This window comes from Coregonus lavaretus (genome assembly GCF_964263955.1).
Source record: "Coregonus lavaretus genome assembly, chromosome: 3".
Lineage (NCBI taxonomy): Eukaryota > Metazoa > Chordata > Actinopteri > Salmoniformes > Salmonidae > Coregonus > Coregonus lavaretus.
In genome coordinates this window covers 8,461,883-8,482,741 of record NC_139990.1, presented here as the reverse complement: position 1 = coordinate 8,482,741, position 20,859 = coordinate 8,461,883, and the positions used below count along the sequence as shown (strand labels likewise).

Genomic DNA, 20,859 nt, shown 5'->3' with positions numbered 1-20,859 from the left:
TAGTGATATAGTATTACACTAGGGTATAACATAGTGGTACAGTATTAGACTAGGGTATAACATGATGGTAAAGTATTAGACTAGGGTATAATATAATAGTAAAGTATTAGACTAGGGTATAACATGGTTGTACAGTATTAGACTAGGGTATAACATAATAGTACAGTATTAGACTAGGGTATAACATGGTGGTACAGTATTAGACTAGGGTATAACATAGTGGTACAATATTAGACTAGGGTATAACATAGTGGTACAGTATTAGACTAGTGTATCTGTAATATAGTGGTACAATATTAGACTAGGGTATAACATAGTGATACAGTATTAGACTAGGGTATCTGTAACATAGTGGTACAATATTAGACTAGGGTATTACATAGTGTTACGGTATTAGACTAGGGTATAACATATTGATACAGTATTAGACTAGGGTATACCATAGTGGTACAGTATTAGTCTAGGGTATAACATGGTGGTACAGTATTAGACTAGGGTATAACATAATAGTACAGTATTTGACTAGGGTATAACATAGTGATACAGTATTAGACTAGGGTATCTGTAACATAGTGGTACAATATTAGACTAGGGTATTACATAGTGTTACGGTATTAGACTAGGGTATAACATAGTGATACAGTATTAGACTAGGATATAACATAGTGGTACAGTATTAGACTAGGGTTCAACATAATAGTACAGTATTAGACTAGGGTATCTGTAATATAGTGGTACAATATTAGACTAGGGTATTACATAGTGTTACGGTATTAGACTAGGGTATAGCATATTGATACAGTATTAGACTAGGGTATAACATAGTGGTACAGTATTAGTCTAGGGTATAACATGGTGGTACAGTATTAGACTAGGGTATAACATAATAGTACAGTATTAGACTAGGGTATAACATAGTGATACAGTATTAGACTAGGGTATGTGTAACATAGTGATATAGTATTACACTAGGGTATGACATAGTGGTACAGTATTAGACTAGGGTATAACATAGTGCTACAATATTAGACTAGGGTATGTGTAACTTAGTGATATAGTATTACACTAGGGTATAACATAGTGGTACAGTATTAGACTAGGGTATAACATGATGGTAAAGTATTAGACTAGGGTATAATATAATAGTAAAGTATTAGACTAGGGTATAACATGGTTGTACAGTATTAGACTAGGGTATAACATAATAGTACAGTATTAGACTAGGGTATAACATGGTGGTACAGTATTAGACTAGGGTATAACATAGTGGTACAATATTAGACTAGGGTATAACATAGTGGTACAGTATTAGACTAGTGTATCTGTAATATAGTGGTACAATATTAGACTAGGGTATAACATAGTGATACAGTATTAGACTAGGGTATCTGTAACATAGTGGTACAATATTAGACTAGGGTATTACATAGTGTTACGGTATTAGACTAGGGTATAACATATTGATACAGTATTAGACTAGGGTATACCATAGTGGTACAGTATTAGTCTAGGGTATAACATGGTGGTACAGTATTAGACTAGGGTATAACATAATAGTACAGTATTTGACTAGGGTATAACATAGTGATACAGTATTAGACTAGGGTATCTGTAACATAGTGGTACAATATTAGACTAGGGTATTACATAGTGTTACGGTATTAGACTAGGGTATAACATAGTGATAGTGATACAGTATTAGACTAGGATATAACATAGTGGTACAGTATTATACTAGGGTTCAACATAATAGTACAGTATTAGACTAGGGTATAACATGGTGGTACAGTATTAAACTAGGGTATAACATAGTGGTACAATATTAGACTAGGGTATAACATAGTGGTACAGTAATAGACTCTCTCTCTCTCTCTCTCTCTCTCTCTCTCTCTCTCTTCTCTCTCTCTCTCTCTCTCTCTCTCTCTCTCTCCTCTCTCTCTCTCTCTCTCTCTCTCTCTCTCTCGCTCTCTCTCTCTCTCTCTCTCTCTCTCTCTCTCTCTCTCTCTCTCTCTCTCTCTCTCTCTCTCTCTCTCTCTCTCTCTCTCTCTCTCTCTCTCTCTCTCTCTCTCCCTCCTGTCTTGCAGTGTGCATAGAATGGTGTAATCTTTGTCTCATATCACTGAGAAAGAGAAGCCAGTTATGTGTTCCACAGTATTATACTAGGTTATAACCTAGTGGTACAGTAGTAGACTAGCTGGCTTACCTGGTTGAATGAAGGTGGAAAAATAAAAAATAAAAGAGTAGGGTATAACATAATAGTACAGTTTTAGACTAGGGTATAACATAGTGCTACAGTATTAGACTAGGGTATAACATAGTGCTACAGTATTAGACTAGGGTATGTGTAACCTAGTGGTACAGTATTAGACTAGGGTATAACATGGTGGTACAGTATTAGACTAGGGTATAACATAGTTGTACAGTATTAGACTAGGGTATAACATAATAGTACAGTATTAGACTAGGGTATAACATGGTGGTACAGTATTAGACTAGGGTATAACATATTGGTACAGTATTAGACTAGGGTATAACATGGTGGTACAGTATTAGACTAGGGTATGTGTAACATAGTGGTACAGTATTAGACTAGGTTATAACATAGTGGTACAGTATTAGACTAGGTTATAACATGGTGGTACAGTATTAGACTAGGGTATAACATAGTGGTACAATATTAGACTAGGGTATAACATAGTGATACAGTATTAGACTAGGGTATAGCATAGTGATACAGTATTAGACTAGGGTATAACATAATAGTACAGTGTTAGACTAGGGTATAACATGGTGGTACAGTATTAGACTAGGGTATAACATATTGGTACAGTATTAGACTAGGGTATAACATGGTGGTACAGTATTAGACTAGGGTATGTGTAACATAGTGGTACAGTATTAGACTAGGGTATAACATAGTGGTACAATATTAGAGTAGGTTATCTGTAACATAGTGGTACAATATTAGACTAGGGTATAATATAGTGGTACAGTATTAGACTAGGGTATAACATAGTGGTACAGTATTAGACAAGGGTATAACATAGTGGTACAGTATTAGACTAGGGCATAATATAGTGATACAGTATTAGACAAGGGTTAACATTGTGCTACAGTTTTAGACTAGGTTATGTGTATCTAGGCTATTTCCCCGTTATATACTATTGTGTTCCAAATGTCACCCTATTCCCTATATAGTGCACTTATTTTGAACCAGAGACCATATTACTCTGGTGAAAAGTAGTGCACTATAAAGGGATTAAGGGAATAGGGTGGCATTTGGCACACACACACTCTGCTACCTCAACTGACAGCTGGTGACATTTTTGCTGCTCGTCTCCATGACGATAAGGTTAGGTTGGTGGGGATGGAAATGGGTGAAGAGAGTGGAGGGAGGAGGCTTGACGAGGGAGAGATGACAGGGGGTGACATTTCCATCCAGAAAGTCTCTGTCACAATGCTTGGTAAATAATGCTGCTGGTGAGCATTATCCTCATTTTCCTCTTATTTCCTATTCTTCTTCTCCATTATTCCCAGCGTTAGATGACATCGTGCTTCCTTCATCCTCCGCTCCTCTTCTCCCTTTCTGTCCCTCTCCTCACTCCTCATTAACCTCCTCTCTCTCTCTCTCTCTCTCTCTCTCTCTCTCTCTCTCTCTCTCTCTCTCTCTCTCTCTCTCTCTCTCTCTCTCTCTCTCTCTCTCTCTCTCTCATCTGACCTCTCCTCACTCCTCATTAACCTCCTCTCTCTCTCTCCTGTCACCTGACCTCTCCTCACTCCTCATTAACCTCCTCTCTCTCTCTCCTCTCACCTGACCTCTCCTTACTCCTCATTAACCTCTCTCTCTCTCCTCTCATCTGAACTCTCCTCACTCCTCATTAACCTCCTCTCTCTCTCCTGTCACCTTACCTCTCCTCACTCCTCATTAACCTCTCTCTCTCCTCTCATCTGATCTCGCCTCACTGCTAATCAACCTCGTCTCTCTCTCTCTTCTCATCTGACCTCTCCTCACTCCTCATTAACCTCCTCTCTCTCTCTCCTCTCATCTAACCTCTCCTCACTCCTCATTAACCTCCTCTCTCTCCTCTCATCTGACCTCTCCTCACTGTTAATCAACCTCCTCTCTCTCTCCTCTCATCTGTAATCCAAGATGGCGTAGCAGTGTGGTCGTGTATTCTGTTGTGTCCTCGTGTAAATAGCCTGTTTTTTAGTTTTTTTCTATTTTTTCGTATATATTTATCTTTCTCACTTCCCATCCTTTAACCAAATATACTTTCCTGCAACCCGCCTCACCCAACGTGGAACGGATTATATTATTTCTTAATTTTTATCAAGAACCTACGGCTGAAACTAGCCAGCTAGCCAGCTAACTAGCTACTTGCTAATAGCCACCGTTAGCGGTCTTCACCACTGTCCGTGGCCTGCACTACATACCAGCCAGCTCTAGCCTGGACAATTATCGGTCTGCACAGCGTACTATCGACCCAGAGCATATCGGATTTTCTGCCGGAATCACTGAATCACTGGACCTTAACACCAGATCATCGCAACTAGCTAGCTGCAACCGAATGGCTGTTGTTGGCTAATTCACCACTGTCCCGATGCACCAGTTAGCCTTGAGCTAGCCTCGAGCCAGGCCCATCTCCCGGCTATCTAGCCCATCTCCCGGCTATCTACCTCTCTGTCAACCGGACGGGACCTCCTAGTGTCGACACGGAGCCCCGCCGATCCATCACCATTGGTCTGCCGACGTAATCGTCTGATGTGGTTTCAACAGGCTTCCCGCTGTGACGACCACGAAGATCCATCTGCTAGCACCGGCCCGCTAGCGCGCGCAATCAACAGCCATGCCTCCTGCTCGCCTGTGCAGTAGCAGCCTACAAACTGCTCCCGGACTTAGCTATTGCTGTTCACTGGACCTTATGATCACTCAGCTACACAGCTGATGCCTGCTGCACTGTTCCTTTACACGGTACCCTATCCTGTTTAGCCTCAGCCCAAACTTTCGTCGCCATTACCAGTTGTTGTCTTAGCCCTCTCGAATAACACCTGTGATTACGTTATGCCTCTCTACCATGTCAATATGCCTAGCCTATTGCTGTTTGGGCTAGTTCTTATTGTACTATTTCACGGTAGAACCTCCAGTCCCGCTCAACCAGCCTCAGAGAGCTCCTTTGTCCCACCCCCCATACACGCAGAGACCGGCTCAATCGGTACCTACAGTGATGCTACCTCTTTCATTGTTACCCAATGCTTAGGTGTACCTCCACTGTACTCATATCCTTCCATATCCTTGTCTGTACATAATGCCCTGAATCTATTCTACAACGCCCGGAAGTCTGCCCCTTTTATTCTCTGTACCCAACGCACTAGAAGACCAGTTCTTAAAGACTTTAGCCGTATCCTTATCATATTCCTCCCCTGTTCCTCTGGTGATGTAGAGGTTAACCCAGGCCCTGTAGCCCCCAGTATCACTCCTACTCCCCAGGCGCTATCATTTGTTGACTTCTGTAACCGTAAAAGCCTTGGATTCTTGCATGTCAACATCAGAAGCCTCCTCCCCATGTTTGAGTTATTCACTGTGTTAGCACACTCTGCCAACCCTGATGTTCTAGCAGTGTCTGAATCCTGGTTTAGGAAGGCCACCAAAATTTCAGAAATGTCCATGCCGAAATACAACATTTTCCGTCTAGATTGAACTGCCAATTGGGGCGGAGTTGCAATCTACTGTAAAGATAGCCTGCAGAGCTCTATCATACACTCCAGGTCTGTGCCCAAACAGTTTGAGCTTCTACTTCTAAAAATCCACCTTTCCAGAAATAAGTCTCTCACTGTTGCCGCTTGCTACAGCCCCCCCTCAGCCCCCAGTTGTGCCCTGGACACCATATGTGAATTGCTTGCCCCCCATCTATCCTCAGAGTTCGTACTGCTTGGTGACCTAAACTGGGATATGCTTAACACCCCGGCCATCCTACAATCTGAAATAGATGCCCTCAATCTCACACAAATTATCAAGGAACCTACCAGGTACAACCCTAAATCCGTAAACATGGGCACCCTCATAGATATCATCCTGACTAATTTACCTAACTAAATACACCTCCACTGTCTTCAACCAGGATCTCAGCGATCACTGCCTCATTGCCTGCGTCCGTAATGGGTCTGGGGTCAAATGACCACCCCTCATCACTGTCAAACGCTCCCTAAAACACTTCAGCGAGCAGGCCTTTCTAATTGACGTGGCCCGGGTATCCTCGATGGATATTGACCTCATTCCGTCAGTAGAGGATGCCTGGATGTTCTTCAAAAGTGCTTTCCTCTCCATCTTAAATAAGCATGCCCCATTCAAAAAATGCAGAACTAAGAACCCATATAGCCCCTGGTTCACCCCAGACTTGACTGCCCTTGACCAGCACAAAAACATCCTGTGGCGTACTGCATTAGCATCGAACAGCCCCTGCGATATGCAACTTTTCAGGAAAGTCAGGAACCAATATACACAATCAGTTAGGAAAGCAAAGGCTAGCTTTTTCAAACAGAAATTTGCATCCTGTAGCACTAACACCAAAAGGTTTTGGGACACTGTAAAGTCCATGGAGAATAAGAGCACATCCCCCCCCCCTTCTCCACCCAAATTGAGATAGCTGATGTCTTGAAAGAGCTGCATTATCTGGACCACTACAAATCAGCTGGGCTAGACAATCTGGACCCTTTCTTTCTAAAATTAGTCGCTGAAATTGTCGCAACCCCTATTACTAGCTTGTTCAACCTCTCTTTCGTATCGTCTGAGATCCCCAGAGATTGAAAAGCTGCCACTGTCATCCCCCTCTTCAAAGGGGGTGACACTCTAGATCCAAACTGTTACAGACCTATATCCATCCTGCCCTACCTTTCGAAAGTATTTGAAAGTCAAGTTAACAAACAGATCACCAACCATTTAGAATCCCACCGTACCTTCTCCGCTATGCAATCTGGTTTCCGAGCTGGTCATGGGTGCATCTCAGCCACGCTCAAGGTCCTAAATGATATAATAACTGCGATTGATAAAAGACAGTACTGTGCAGCCGTCTTTATCGACCTGGCCAAGGCTTTTGACTCTGTCAATCACTGCATTCTCATTGACAGACTAAATAGCCTTGGTTTCTCAAATGACTGCCTCACCTGGTTCACCAACTACTTCTCAGATAGAGTTCAATGTGTCAAATCGGAGGGCCTGTTGTCTGGACCTCTGGCAGTCTCTATGGGGGTGCCACAGGGTTCAATTCTCGGGCCGACTCTATTCTCTGTGTATCTCAATGATGTCGCTCTTGCTGCTGGTGACTCTCAGATCCACCTCTACGCAGACGACACCATTTTGTATACATCTGGCCCTTCATTGGACACTGTGTTAACAAACCTCCAAACGAGCTTCAATGCCATACAACACTCTTTCCGTGGCCTCCAACTGCTCTTAAACACTAGTAAAACTAAATGCATGCTCTTCAATCGAACGCTGCTTGCACCCGCCCGCCCGACTAGAATCACTACTCTCGGCAAGTCTGACTTAGAATATGTGGACAACTACAAATACCTAGGTGTCTGGTTAGACCGTAAACTCTCCTTCCATTAAGCATCTCCAATCCAAAGTTAAATCTAGAATCGGCTTCCTATTTCGCAACAAAGCCTCCTTCACTCATGCTGCTAAACATGCCCTCGTAAAACTGACTATCCTACCGATCCTTGACTTCGGCGATGTCATTTACAAAATAGCTTCCAACACTCTACTCAGCAAATTGGATGTACTCTATCACAGTGCCATCCGTTTTGTCACCAAAGCCCCATATACTACCCACCATTGTGACCTGTACGCTCTCGTTGGCTGGCCCTCACTACATATTCGTCGCCAAACCCACTGGCTCCAGGTCATCTATAAATCTCTTCTATGCAAATCCCTGCCTTATCTTAGCTCATTGGTCACCATAGCAACACCCACCCGTAGTATGCGTTCCAGCAGGTATATCTCACTGGTCATCCCCAAAGCCAACACCTCCTTTGGCCGCCATTCCTTCCAGTTCTCTGCTGTAAATGACTGGAACAAGCTGCAAAAATCTCTGAAGCTGGAGACACTTATCTCCCTCACTATCTTTAAGCATCAGTTGTCAGAGCAGCTTACCGATCACTGCACCTGTACACAGGCCATCTGTAATTAGCCCACCCAACTCCCTCATCCCCATATTTTTATTTACATTGTTATTTATTTTGCTCATTTGCACCCCAGTATCTCTATTTGCACATCATCTTCTGCACATCTATCACTCCAGTGTTAATACTAAATTGTTTTGCACTATGGCCTATTTATTGCCTTACCTCCATAACTTACTACATTTGCACACACAGTATATAGATTTTCTATTGTGTTATTGACTGTACGTTTTGTTTATTCTATATGTAACTCTGTGTTTGTTGTTTTTATCGCACTGCTTTGCTTTATCTTGGCCTGGTCGCAGTTGTAAATGAGAACTTGTTCTCAACTGGCTTACCTGGTTAAATAAAGGTCAAATAAAATAAAAATAATATATCTGACCTATCCTCACTGTTAATCAACCTCCTCTCTCTCCTCTCATCTGACCTCTCCTTACTGCTAATCAACCTCCTCTCTCTCTCTCCTCTCATCTGACCTCTCCTTACTGCTAATCAACCTCCTCTCTCTCTCTCTCTCCTCTCATCTGACCTCTCAACCCAGTCTAAGATGACATCCCTATTACTATCATCCTACTCTCCCTCACTCTCTTATTTCTCCTCCTCTTCTTTGTTCTCCTCTCATCTCTCTCCACTCTTCCCAGTTTGAGATGTGTCCAGTGTGTCCTCTCCCGTTGTCACCCTGTGATCTCCTTCTATTAGATTCAGACATGTTTCAAACACACTGATCCCCCAGCCTCTTACAATCCCTGCCCTCTGTCTGTGTGTGTGTGTATGATGAGGACAGTTTGTTACTGTCTTGATGGAACGCTGTACGTCTGTGTGCGTGTGTGTGTTTGTCAGTGTGTGTGTGTGTGTGTGTAACTGTGTATCAGAGAAGACATCACTGCTTACTTTAATGTGTCTTGATGCCAGGCAGGTCACTGGATGTCTATCCATGTTCCTTAGGACATTGGGAAATTCCTTCAAAACCCGCCACAATGGGCAACAGTGATCGCTATTACCATCAAGTAGGCTTTCTTTTATTTTGGGGGGGGGGGGGGCTTGGTCATGATGGACGGGATGGGCGTAATCCCATGACTCCGTATCCAAGGGTGGTGTGTTCAATCCCAGTGGTCAAAACATGTTTTTGTTTTAACCCTATCCCAAACCTTAACCATTAACCTAACCATCTAGAATGAATGCCTAAACGTAATGTTTGAACCCTATCCAAAACCTTAACCCTTAACTTCGAAATTTGGCATTTGGAGAAACGGAACAATGATGAGCAGGAGGCGTCAACCCAGGGTGTCAAAAACACAAAAAAATTGACGTTTGGATTTTTTTTTATAAATGTCAGAATCTGAAATCTAATAGGTAAAACCGTGAGATCCTGTTGTATAATTGAGCTACGTTTTCATAGCAAAGGCACCTTATTCTCTAATACAGTCCTCTAGACTACACTATTATACCATTATGCTACAATAACATAGGTTGTCCATAGCACAGATCTAGCATCAGCTTACTCTAATGAATCAAAAACAAATCAAATCAAATCAAATTGTATTTGTCACATGCGCCCGAATACAACAGGTGTAGACCTTAAAGTGAAATGCTTAGTTACAAGCCCTTAACCAACAATGCAATTTTAAGAAAGAATAACACAAAAATACCAAAAATGCATTAAATAAAAAAATTAGAAGAAATAAAAGTAACAAATATTTAAAGAGCAGCAGTAAAATAACAATAGCGAGGCTATATACAGGGTGTACCGGTACCGAGTCAATGTACGGGGGCACAGGTTAGTAAGGGGTAATTGAGGTGAACCTAACTATAGAGAGATTGCAGTGACCAACATAACATTGGCCTTAGATCACACACACACACAAACACATACACACAGGCACGCACACACTCAAATGCACATATGCACACACACACGCACACTCACATGCACACACACACACAAACACACACAGACAAGATCAGTCACTTCCATCACGTAGCTATCGTGTTCACTTGTCAACCCATCAGATGTCACACCAACTCACTGTTGGGAAAAAGCCAAAATGCAACGACATTCCATTTTTGTGGAAATTGACATTTTGGTTGTTTTGGATACTTTAAACCCTTTACTTTCTTGTAATATAAAAATATTGTATGATTACTTAAAGACCCACTGAACATGTTGATTGGCCCGTATGTTTTTCCGTTGCTTATTAGAAAAACAAGAATTCAGTCTTGGAGGTGTGTGTCCTGAACAATTCGCATTTGGTTAATGCTGTTTGTCCCCCATTACATTTACATTTTACATTTCCGTCATTTAGCAGACGCTCTTATCCAGAGCGACTTACAAATTGGTGCATTCACCTTATAGCCAGTGGGATAACCACTTTACAATGTTATTATTTTTTTTTTTTATTGTTTTGGGGGTGTGGGGTAAGGGAGGGTAGAAGGATTACTTTATCCTATCCCAGGTATTCCTTGAGACACTGTAGACACGGAAGCCAATTTCACTTCCTCAAATTCCCCAGAATGAATCTAACATAACTCAAGAAATCTGTAATTAATTTTGATGTTTTTGCTGAGGATGTTTTAGTTGCGCAATTTTACATCTAACTAAGGTGTTTGGTGCAGTATTTCTCAATTAAAAAAATGTGGGATGTGTTTTCTTATGTAAACAAAGTCGAAGCTGCATGACAGGTCTGTCTCACTGTCTATAATATTGAATCAGCCAGGTCACCCATGATACAAGTCAGTATTCGACATCCATCCATGTCTGAGGACGTCGGGAGATGATGTGGAAACCGGCCACTAGGGGCAACAGTGAGCGATGTTACCTTTACTTACCTTAACCAAGATTTCGGAGTTAATAAAATAAATATTGCTTGATCAATGACATGAAAGGTTATCCAAATATATTGCAATATTGCAGTAATTTCAGCAGTTCAGAATTATTTTGATTGATCGTAAACTTGTTTTTAGCAAGAGGCATTTTGCTGTCGTTCGTTAGCTATGTCATTTTGAGCCGTGTCCCATTTCTTGCTAGCCACTCGCCTTCACTCCCCTCACAGATGTAAAAGCATTGGATAGAAGTAGATGAATTGTCTACCAATACACCAATCCACTGCTTTTAATCTTTGAGGGGGTGTGAATGAGTGCACAGGCAAGAAGGGGTGCATGCACACGCGCATGGTCTTCCCGTTTTCTAGTTAGTCATCAATCATCGTTGAAGCTGATAGCTGACTTCTCAGACAAATAGCAATGTTTATTACTCTTTTTTTTTTTTCTTCTTCTTTTTTTTTATGGGGTAGATCAGCTTTAATATTGCAGATAGATTGTGGCTTCCATCATTGTAATTGTCTGCATTACCGGTATTGAAAGGATTATTTTACGAGTGTTCTCAACAATCATCTGTCACCTCATCATGGATGGAGAGATGAGAGAGCGTCTTCAACGAGGAGCAAGCAAGGTATGTTAAGCTATCCCCACGGGGGGCCAGTATGAAAAATGTATGCACTCACTAATTGTAAGTCGCTCTGGATAAGAGCGTCTGCTAAATGACTAAAATGTCAAAAGTACACAATGCATTAGCTAGACTTCATAAACTCAGGCCTTCACTACCTGCATCTACTCTGTCTTTGTTCAAGGTAGGCTGTAGCTAGTGTTGTTGGAGTGACAGTACCATTGAAGACAAGTTTGAAGACAAGCTGCTACAGCTAATGTTAGCCTGAATGTTTCGATGACTATTTCAACAGCCGTGGTATTTTTCATCCCTGTATCCCACAAAACAAGTTAGCTAGCAAACAAGGTCATCTGAATTAATTTAGAGAGAGGGAGATAGAGGTAAGATAAACACAGCGGTTTGAAGAGGTAGAGAGACCCTTTTGTGTGTGTTTAAAACATTTGGGTCTCCATGACAATTTACTTTATTGTGGACCCAAATGAATAAGACTGATAAAGTGCTGAAACATGTTTTCTTCCCTCAGGGTAAGATGGTGAAGGGAATGGGCAGGCTCATGGATCTGGTGTCCAGTGCTGGATCCAAGGTGGTCGTCACAATGGAGCATTCAGCTAAGGTAAGAATGATGACCTAGTAGTTTGTTTTTGTGTGTGTTAGAGATCTCTTTGTGTTTGTTTGTCAGAGAGAGAGAGTCAAATTCATTAATAGTAATATTAATTAAATCCTTCTTGCCCATTTCCATCTGGGCCTTCAACAACACCAGGTCGCAGTCAACACACAACACTACCAAATCCCTTCATTTGCTTTTGCACAATTGTACTGTACTATTTTACAGTCCTCTTTACAGTTATACAGTATGTTTATGTTTTGTGTGATTGTCTTATCGTATTTTGAGTATTTGTATTGTTTTTACTATGCCTGTATGACAAACTCATTTTATCTAATCTCTCAGTAGATGAGATCGTTCCTCCTGGCCATGGAGACGTCTGCAACTCGTTCCAGTACCTGTTCCTGCAAGCTGAATATCAATTATGTATATGTATTGTATTGTACACAGTCAAATCAAACAGATCTTTGAATTGGAGCCAAAATCAGATGTTTTTCTTTTTAAGGATTTGTTGTAATAATCGCACTGAAATGTACATGATTTTGGCTCCAATTCAAATATATGTAAAGAGCCTTGCAAAAGGTTTCAAACCGCTTGATTTCTCCGCATTTTATTGTGTTACATATTGGGATTTAAATGGATTTCATTGTAATTTTTGTTCAACAAATCTACACAGAATACTCTGTAATGTCAAAGTGGAAGAAACATTTTAAGATTTTTTAAATATTGCTAGAAATAAATAACTAAAATATAGTCGTTGCATTCACTACTGTTCAAAAGTTTGGGGTCACTTAGAAATGTCCTTGTTTTCGAAAGAAAAGCAATTTTTTGGTCCATTAAAATAACATCAAATTGATCAGAAATACAGTGTAGACATTGTTAATGTTGTAAAGGGCTATTGTAGCTGGAAGCTGCTGATTTTTAATGGAATATCTACATAGGCGTACAGAGGCCCATTATCAGCAACCATCAGTCCTGTGTTCCAATGTCACGTTGTGTTTGCTAATCCAAGTTTATCCTTTTAAAAGGCTAATTGATCATTAGCCATCATTAAGAACAGCTGAAAACTGTTGTGCTGATTAAATTAGCAATAAAACTGGCCTTCTTGAGACTAGTTGAGTTTCTGGAGCATCAGCAATTGTGGGTTTGATTACAGGCTCAAAATGGCCATAAACAAATAACTTTCTTCTGAAACTCGTCAGTCTATTCTTGTTCTGAGAAATGAAGGCTATTCCATGTGAGAAATTGACAAGAAACTGAAGATCTCGTACAACGCTGTGTACTACTCCCTTCACAGAACAGCGCAAACTGGCTCTAATCAGAATAGAAAGAGGAGTGGGAGGCCCCGGTGCACAACTGAGCAAGAGGACAAATACATTAGAGTGTCTCATTTGAGAAACAGGTGCCTCACAGGTCCTCAACTGGCAGCTTCATTAAATAGTACCTGCAAAACATCAGTCTCAACGTCAGCAGTGAAGAGGCGACTCTGGGATGCTGACCTTCTAGGCAGAGTTGCAAAGAAAAAGCCTTATCTCAGACTGCCCATGTTTTCTTTTTATTAGCCAGTCTTTGATATGGCTTTTTCTTTGCAACTCTGCCGAGAAAAGCTCCCTGGTCATTGTAGTTGAATATGTGCTTGAAATTCAGTACTTGACTTAGGGACCTTACAGATGTTGAATGTATGGGGTATAAAGGAAGGATTAGTCATTCAAAAATAATATCAACATTATTTCACACAGAGTTATGGGATTTGTTAACGCAAACTTTACTCCTGAACTAATTTAGGTTTGCCTAAACAAAGGGGCTGAATATTCACTGTATGCAACGACTATATTTTAGTTATGACATTTTTATTAATCTTTTAAAAATGTTAGAATAGTTTTTTGATTTGACATTGTTTTTAGTAGATTGTTGACAAAAAATTACAATTAAATCCATTTTAATCCCACTTCGTAATACAATAAAATGTTAAGAAATCCAAGGGATTATATGAATTAGTTACAGTAATGATTATTTAATGTAAACCATACCAGCAGTTGCTGTTTTAAAAAGAATAAAGATGTTTTCTCTGTTTTCTCTTGAAGTCAACTGAAGTCAACTTTAAAAGCTCATAATTCAGGTTCTGATAGATATTTCAGTGATTGAAAAAGATCTGGATTTGGGACAGTTGGTACTTTTAAGAGCTATATTAAAAAAATCTGAAGTAAAAAATTGACGATGTGAAGGGGTATCCCTAGGCCGCCACACATATGAAAGACCATGAGGTAAACCTGTCAAAAATAATATTAAAACTGATAAGTTGCCATGTTTACTCCGCGTTCGCTGGTTGTAGCTGGCAATTTCAAAGCAAACATTCCTGCTAATAAATGAAAGTAGCTGTGGGTTGTGTGTATTTTGTCTCTTTCTGTCATTTTCTTGTTCCTTTGTCTCTGTTCTTACCTGTGTGATCTCCTGCTTAGAACATTTCTTCACTGTCAAACCTGTGAAAGACAGAGGAAAAGAACGACAGAATGAGAGAGAGAACTGAGCTGTGGGTAACTGATATTGACTGGCTTTTGTATTCTAAATACTTTCGGAAAGTCATAGCTGTTGAAAGTGTTTTACAATTCATCCAAAGCAACAATCAGCTAGGGATATTTCACTTCAGTAACTTTTGTTTATACAGTATACAGCAGAAATACTGCAGGAACATATGATTTTCTCTGTCATACTATCTCTATGCTTTGTCAGCTAACCCCCACCGTCCCCCCTCTATCCCCCCTCTACCCCCCTTCTATCCCCATTTCAACACCCTTTATCCCCCTCTACCACCCTTCTATCTCCCCTCTACCCCCCTCTATAGCCCTCTAACCCCCTCTCCATCTATCTATTCATCTAATCTACAGTATCTCTCTCCTCTCCCCCTCCACTCCTTCCCCACCCCTGACCCTCTCCTCTCCACCCAACACTCTTCCCACCCACCCACCCATCCACCCCCTCTCTCACACTATCTCTCTCACTCTCTCTCCCTCTCCACCCCTAGCCCACTCCCTGCCTTTCATCCATCTCTCTCCCTCCCGCTCTCCCTCTTTTCCTTTCATGTCTTTGTGAGTCTCATTAGTGGAGACTAGCTGTACTCTCTTCACAGTCTCTTACTGTCACAGTCCTTTGTGTGGAGACTCTTGACGTAGTGCTCGAACCCTGGCCCTCAGCCTCTTACCATCACCCCTTCAGTTTCTTAAAGTGTCCCTTAGCCTCTCAGCCTCTTATAGCAGCCCTTTCATCAGAGAATGAAGAGAAAATCACACACACACATGGTCATGCACATATAATATGCACATACACACACCACATTCCACAATATTTTTTTGATAAGGCACAGAAGGGAAAAATGTGACAAAAAATTGTTTTCAAAACCGCTCATTTATCTAGTATCTAATTGTAGATTCCCTGGGCTCTGTGTAATTGAATTTCTCTGTAGAATTTGCATGTGGCAGCTTTCCATAACTGTCCTACACCCTGAAATAGATCAGCCGTGTGTCTGTGTGTGTGTGTCGGTGTGTGTGTGTATCGGTGTGTGTGTGTGTCTACACTTGGCCAGTACTGGACCTCTTGTTACCCAGAGTAAAGCAGTTCTCTGTCAGCTCTTATTGGAAAAGGCATCAGTGTATGAAGATAAGCAGGAGTCATGAAATGAACCCCTCTGTCTCTGTCTCTGTCTCTGTCTCTGTCTCTGTCTCTGTCTCTGTCTCTGTCTCTGTCTCTGTGTCTGTCTCTGTCTGTCTCTGTCTGTCTCTGTCTCTGTCTCTGTCTCTGTGTCTGTCTCTGTCTCTGTCTCTGTCTCTGTCTCTGTCTCTGTCTCTGTCTCTGTGTCTGTCTCTCTCTCTGTCTCTGTCTCTGTCTGTCTCTGTCTCTGTCTCTGTCTCTGTCTCTGTCTCTGTTTCTGTATTTCAATTCAATTTCAATTTAAGGGCTTTCTCTCTCTCTCTCTCTCTCTCTCTCTCTCTCTCTCTCTCGCTCTCTCTCTCTCGCTCTCTCTCTATCTCTCGATGTTATGAGTGGTGTGTATGTGTGGACTGCACTGTTTACCATCAGAGTTGAGTGTGATCATTAGGGCTGTGACGATCATGACATTTTGGGGTAGCGATTAATTGTCGTTAATGACCACGGTTATTGATATTTTTGTAGAAAAACTATTTGGAGGTTGTAAAGCATCATAATGCATCTTCGAAAATTAGCTACGACATACCTAATATACCATAGCTTTGGTGACACCCTTGGCTAAAAAAACTTTTTTTTGACCGCTTGGAAATTTGGGAAATTAAGCTTTTCGTCCCGACTGTGCCGTTCTGCTTGTAAAATTATGACCAACTTTATGTAAACATTTAACACTGCTATTGAGTAAAATATATCTACTTGAAAATAAAGTTCAACTTTTTTTCATTAGTCCAATGTTGTCACAATACCAGAATTCTGACTTCAATAACGATGCCAGGTTTAGTATCACGATATTCGATACCATCACATATATTTGATCCAGACAGATAAACTCAGCTACTGCTCTGTTCAATCATTTGGCATCTTTCATGTTCAATAATATTACATTTGAAATGTTTTATGCCAGAATTTTTCAGAGACAGCCATGTATGCATTAATGAATCAATTATACAATCAATTTGACTTGGATTTTACCAGTCTAACTACGAAACAACACAATGGTAATCATTTATTTGAATGGTAAATCTCTATTGATAAAGTGGGTAATTCAAGATGTAGCCTAGGAGTGCATGCATTGAGTTACTGAGCTTGTTTTGGCTGATTTCATGGGGCTACAGATGACAAACAATCTGTTTCCCTAACATGTAATACTTATTTTATTGTACTGATCAACAACATTTGCATAGAAGTAACTTATTTTATAAAAGTGTGCTCTGTCTCTTTACCCAGTAATGACTGTCATTCACAAGCCAGGAGTGGTGCGGCCTGTCAGAGTCCTCAGTTCGCTGAGGCAATATAATCTTTGGCTGAGGGAGAGACGTGAGGGAGACCAATTAAGTGAATGAATAACGTTTTTGATGGCTATCAGCTTTGAAATCAGCATATTTTGCATTATGATTTGCCTATTATCACAAACAAGGTACTAGGGTAGTGAATTTATCTTTGTTTCAGCTGTAAGCTAGCAAGGAAAGTTAGCCTACAAAGCTGGAAGGTACCGGTATTTTCTTGCATCGTAAAGTTATTCTAGACTGTATGTTGTCATGGACATTGTTTTGTGAACAGTAATGAACAGTTTCAACATTTCCACATGCCATATCACATTCTTCAAGAGTGTTAACTTGAGTGGGGAGTTAAACATGACGCATCCCAGACTCCCAGTGCAGGCTAACAGTGAGTATGTGGAGCAGGCACGGTGCACTAGGCAGACTTGAAGTACCAAAAGTAAGCAAAATTCTAGAACCGAACCATTTTTCATGTTCTAGTATTGAAAAAGTACCAGTGTTTGGTATACCGTGCAACACTAGTTGGGATACAGTCCCAAAATGTTTTGCATGTCAGCAGATATGTTTTCAAGATATTGGACTTTCAAGAAACGAAGTGTCACCAGCCACATCATCATATTATTATTTTGAGTTCACGGTTATTGCCCCTAATTGACTATATGATTATACGCTATGATTTTACGATAATTGTGCCAGCCCTAGTGATCATACTCATATAACCCACATGAGTGGGTAGAAACGGTCAACATCAAAAGGGTTTACTCATAATGAGTTAACTCACATTTCCATCATGAGGGAGACACAGACTGGTTTGGAGTGTGTGTGTGCATGGTATCATGAGGTTAGTTGAGTTGAGTGTACACCAGTCAATAGAGCTCTCTCAGTGTTTCTGCCATTAAATCTTCATGTCCACGCTGAGGCATTTGAAAGCCTCTTAGAAGTGAACATGAGGTACAACTGAATAAAATATGAATGAACGATTGATTTTCTTTAGCTTTTTGCGCCCCTTATTGGATCAGTATGTCTGTGTGTGTGTGTGTGTGTATGTGTGCGTATGTGTTTGTGTGTTTGTGTGCGTGTTTGTGTGTGTGTATGTGTGTGTAAGCATGTGTGTGTAAAGATCAGGCTGGTGGCAGACCCTCACTGTGACGGCAGGGGTAATGGTTTGCCCCATTGCCTTAGGTAAGACAATCAGCAGGGTGTGTGTGTGTGTCTGGAGGGGTGAGTCTGCCCCAGCAGGGCTGTGTGGAGTGGGGTACATTGTTCACGTCTCAACAGCCAAGTCATCAGCCCCTTTAATCCAGCCCGCCAGGGGAGAGTGTGTGTCAGAGGCAGAGCGACCTTCATGATGGAACCATGACCATAAACTTGCTTATTATTAGACTGTGAGGGGAGAGAGACTGCGATGGGAGAAAGACTGTGATGGGAGAAAGACTGTGATGGGAGAGATAATGTGAGGGAGAGAGAATGTGATGGGAGAGAGACTGTGAGGGAGAGAGAATGTGAAGGGAGAGAATTGAGACTGGTATTGGTATATCACATTCTCATTCTGCCAGTCATGTTGTTTCGGAATTGATGTCTGCTTTCTCAAAAGTACTGACTCTCTGTTCTCTCTTCTTTCTCCTCTCCCCATCTCTACCTATCTCCTTCCCCCTCTCTACATATCTCCCTCCCTTCTCTATATCTCTCTCACTCACTCTCTCTCTCTACCTCCCTCCCTCCCTCTCTCTTTTTCTGCAGGACGAATGACATAGGATGAACACTACTGGCGTGGTTTATCTGTGTGTGCTGTCGTCCCTCCTCGGTGTGGCCTGGGCCGTGGCTGCTCTAGTTCCTCTAGCTCTAGCTCCTCTCTCTACCCTGGCCGCTACCTATGGAGCTGCCAGGGGCAGCTCTCCCGGGGAGGCAGAGGGGGGCAGCCTCCCCTCCCCGTGCTCCAGCCTGGTAGCCGGGGTACTGTATGGATCTTTCTCTCTGAGGGAGCTGTTCCCGTCGCGCGTGCTGGGCTGTTCCTGGTCGTTGGAGAACCCCGATCCCACCAAGTATTCCCTCTATCTCCGATTCACCCGTCACCCCTCCATCTGTCAATCACACTCCCCCATGCTCCTCCCCCTCGACCACCATCTAGCCAATCAGAGCTGCCCGCTGGATCTACAGATGCCAACTCAGGACGTGATAGACCTTTGCGGCAGCCAATTAGAATCAAAGGGACCTTATTCATTTCTGCAGTTTGACAAGAACTTTGTCCAGCTGTGCCTGTCGAGACTACCGTCACCTGACGAACCGCCTGTAACCCAGGAAATGCTAGAACTCCGGCTGGTCGAGGTTTTGCTAATCAACAATGAGAACTCCAGCCAGTTCACCTGTGGAGTACTCTGCCGATGGTTTGAGGAGTGCCTGCGCAATGGTCGTCATGGAGACGGTGACGCTGCTGACGGTGACGGTTGCAGAGTTACGCAGACGGGGTGTGTGTGTCCTAACAACAATGTCGTCGTGGCTCAGCCTGTACCACTTCTCCCATCAACGCCCCATAGTAACGGATCGCTGTTACCTGAGGAATGCTGCGTCACAGAGCTGCACCATAACAATGCCATCGCCATAGCCCCCAGGGACGTCAGGCAAGGTAAGGCGGGGCTTCTATTCAATTTAGTTTTGTTTACATACTGGCTGTCAGTCAAGCAGATTGCTGTTGTTGGTTGTCTGGTCTAGTTAAAAGCTTTGAAAAAGTGCTAATGTATTTTTTATTTGACTTCAGAGTCATAGGCAAGCTGTCATTCGAGCAGGATGCTCATATTGGGTTGTTGAGTCTAATGTTGTGTTTTTGTCTGCTATAAATTATAGATTTCTTCCAAAACATATTATTATATAATTAATATATCTTCAGAGGAAAAACCCCAGGGTTGAAGTTTGTTTGGCCTGATTGTCTTTTGATAACACTCCAAAGGGTCATGGACTTTTGATTTCTGCTTGATAAAGCTTGTATTTCTCTTATTGGCTTTCAAAAATTCCAAAGTTAAAAATGTTTTTTTTATCTGTATGTCTAATTGTTGACTAGCTTCTCAGTTGTTGCGCTGTATCTATGGAACAGATCTTAAAAGGTGAGAGCTGTGCATATGCTGTGTGGTTACTGTTGACCATCTGCTGTGTGGTTACTGTTGACCATCTGCTGTGTGGTTACTGTTGACCATCTGCTGTGTGGTTACTGTTGACCATCTGCTGTGTGGTTACTGTTGACCATCTGCTGAGATGGAATTGCAGTATTAGGATGTTTTCTCTGGAATAAACAACAAGAACGGGTTTACATCAACAGACAAACAGTGATTATTATACATACTTAGTGAAACAGTGTTGTGTTGGATAAGGTTTTAAACACAGTCACATACGACTGTTAATGCACTGAAAAAACTGGACATCTGCCTACTTAGAGGTGATCAGTCACATATTACCATCTTGCCTTATGTCTTTATAGAGACAGTACTGTTTTCTGTACTGCAAGGCTGATTGTGGGCCAGCTTGACAGCTCTCTCCTAACGAGAATCCAATACTCTAATCAGATATTAAAAATCATCCTGGTCAGAGAACAGATGACCTACCCTGCCTTCTCTGCCCTCAGCCACACGCATGCACACACACACACACACACACACACACAC

At 41.7% G+C, this 20,859-nt stretch overlaps 1 protein-coding gene across 1 annotated transcript in view; it reads left to right on the top strand.

Moving 5' to 3' along the window:
• Positions 1-18,961: 18,961 nt before the first annotated feature.
• LOC311121072 (uncharacterized protein) overlaps positions 18,962-20,859 on the top strand; it is a gene marked incomplete at its 5' end in the record, with an annotated part of 289,117 nt that continues 287,219 nt past the window's right edge. The window contains 1 exon segment of the mRNA XM_084157921.1: positions 18,962-19,829. Coding sequence (XP_084014047.1) covers positions 18,962-19,829 — 868 coding nt within the window.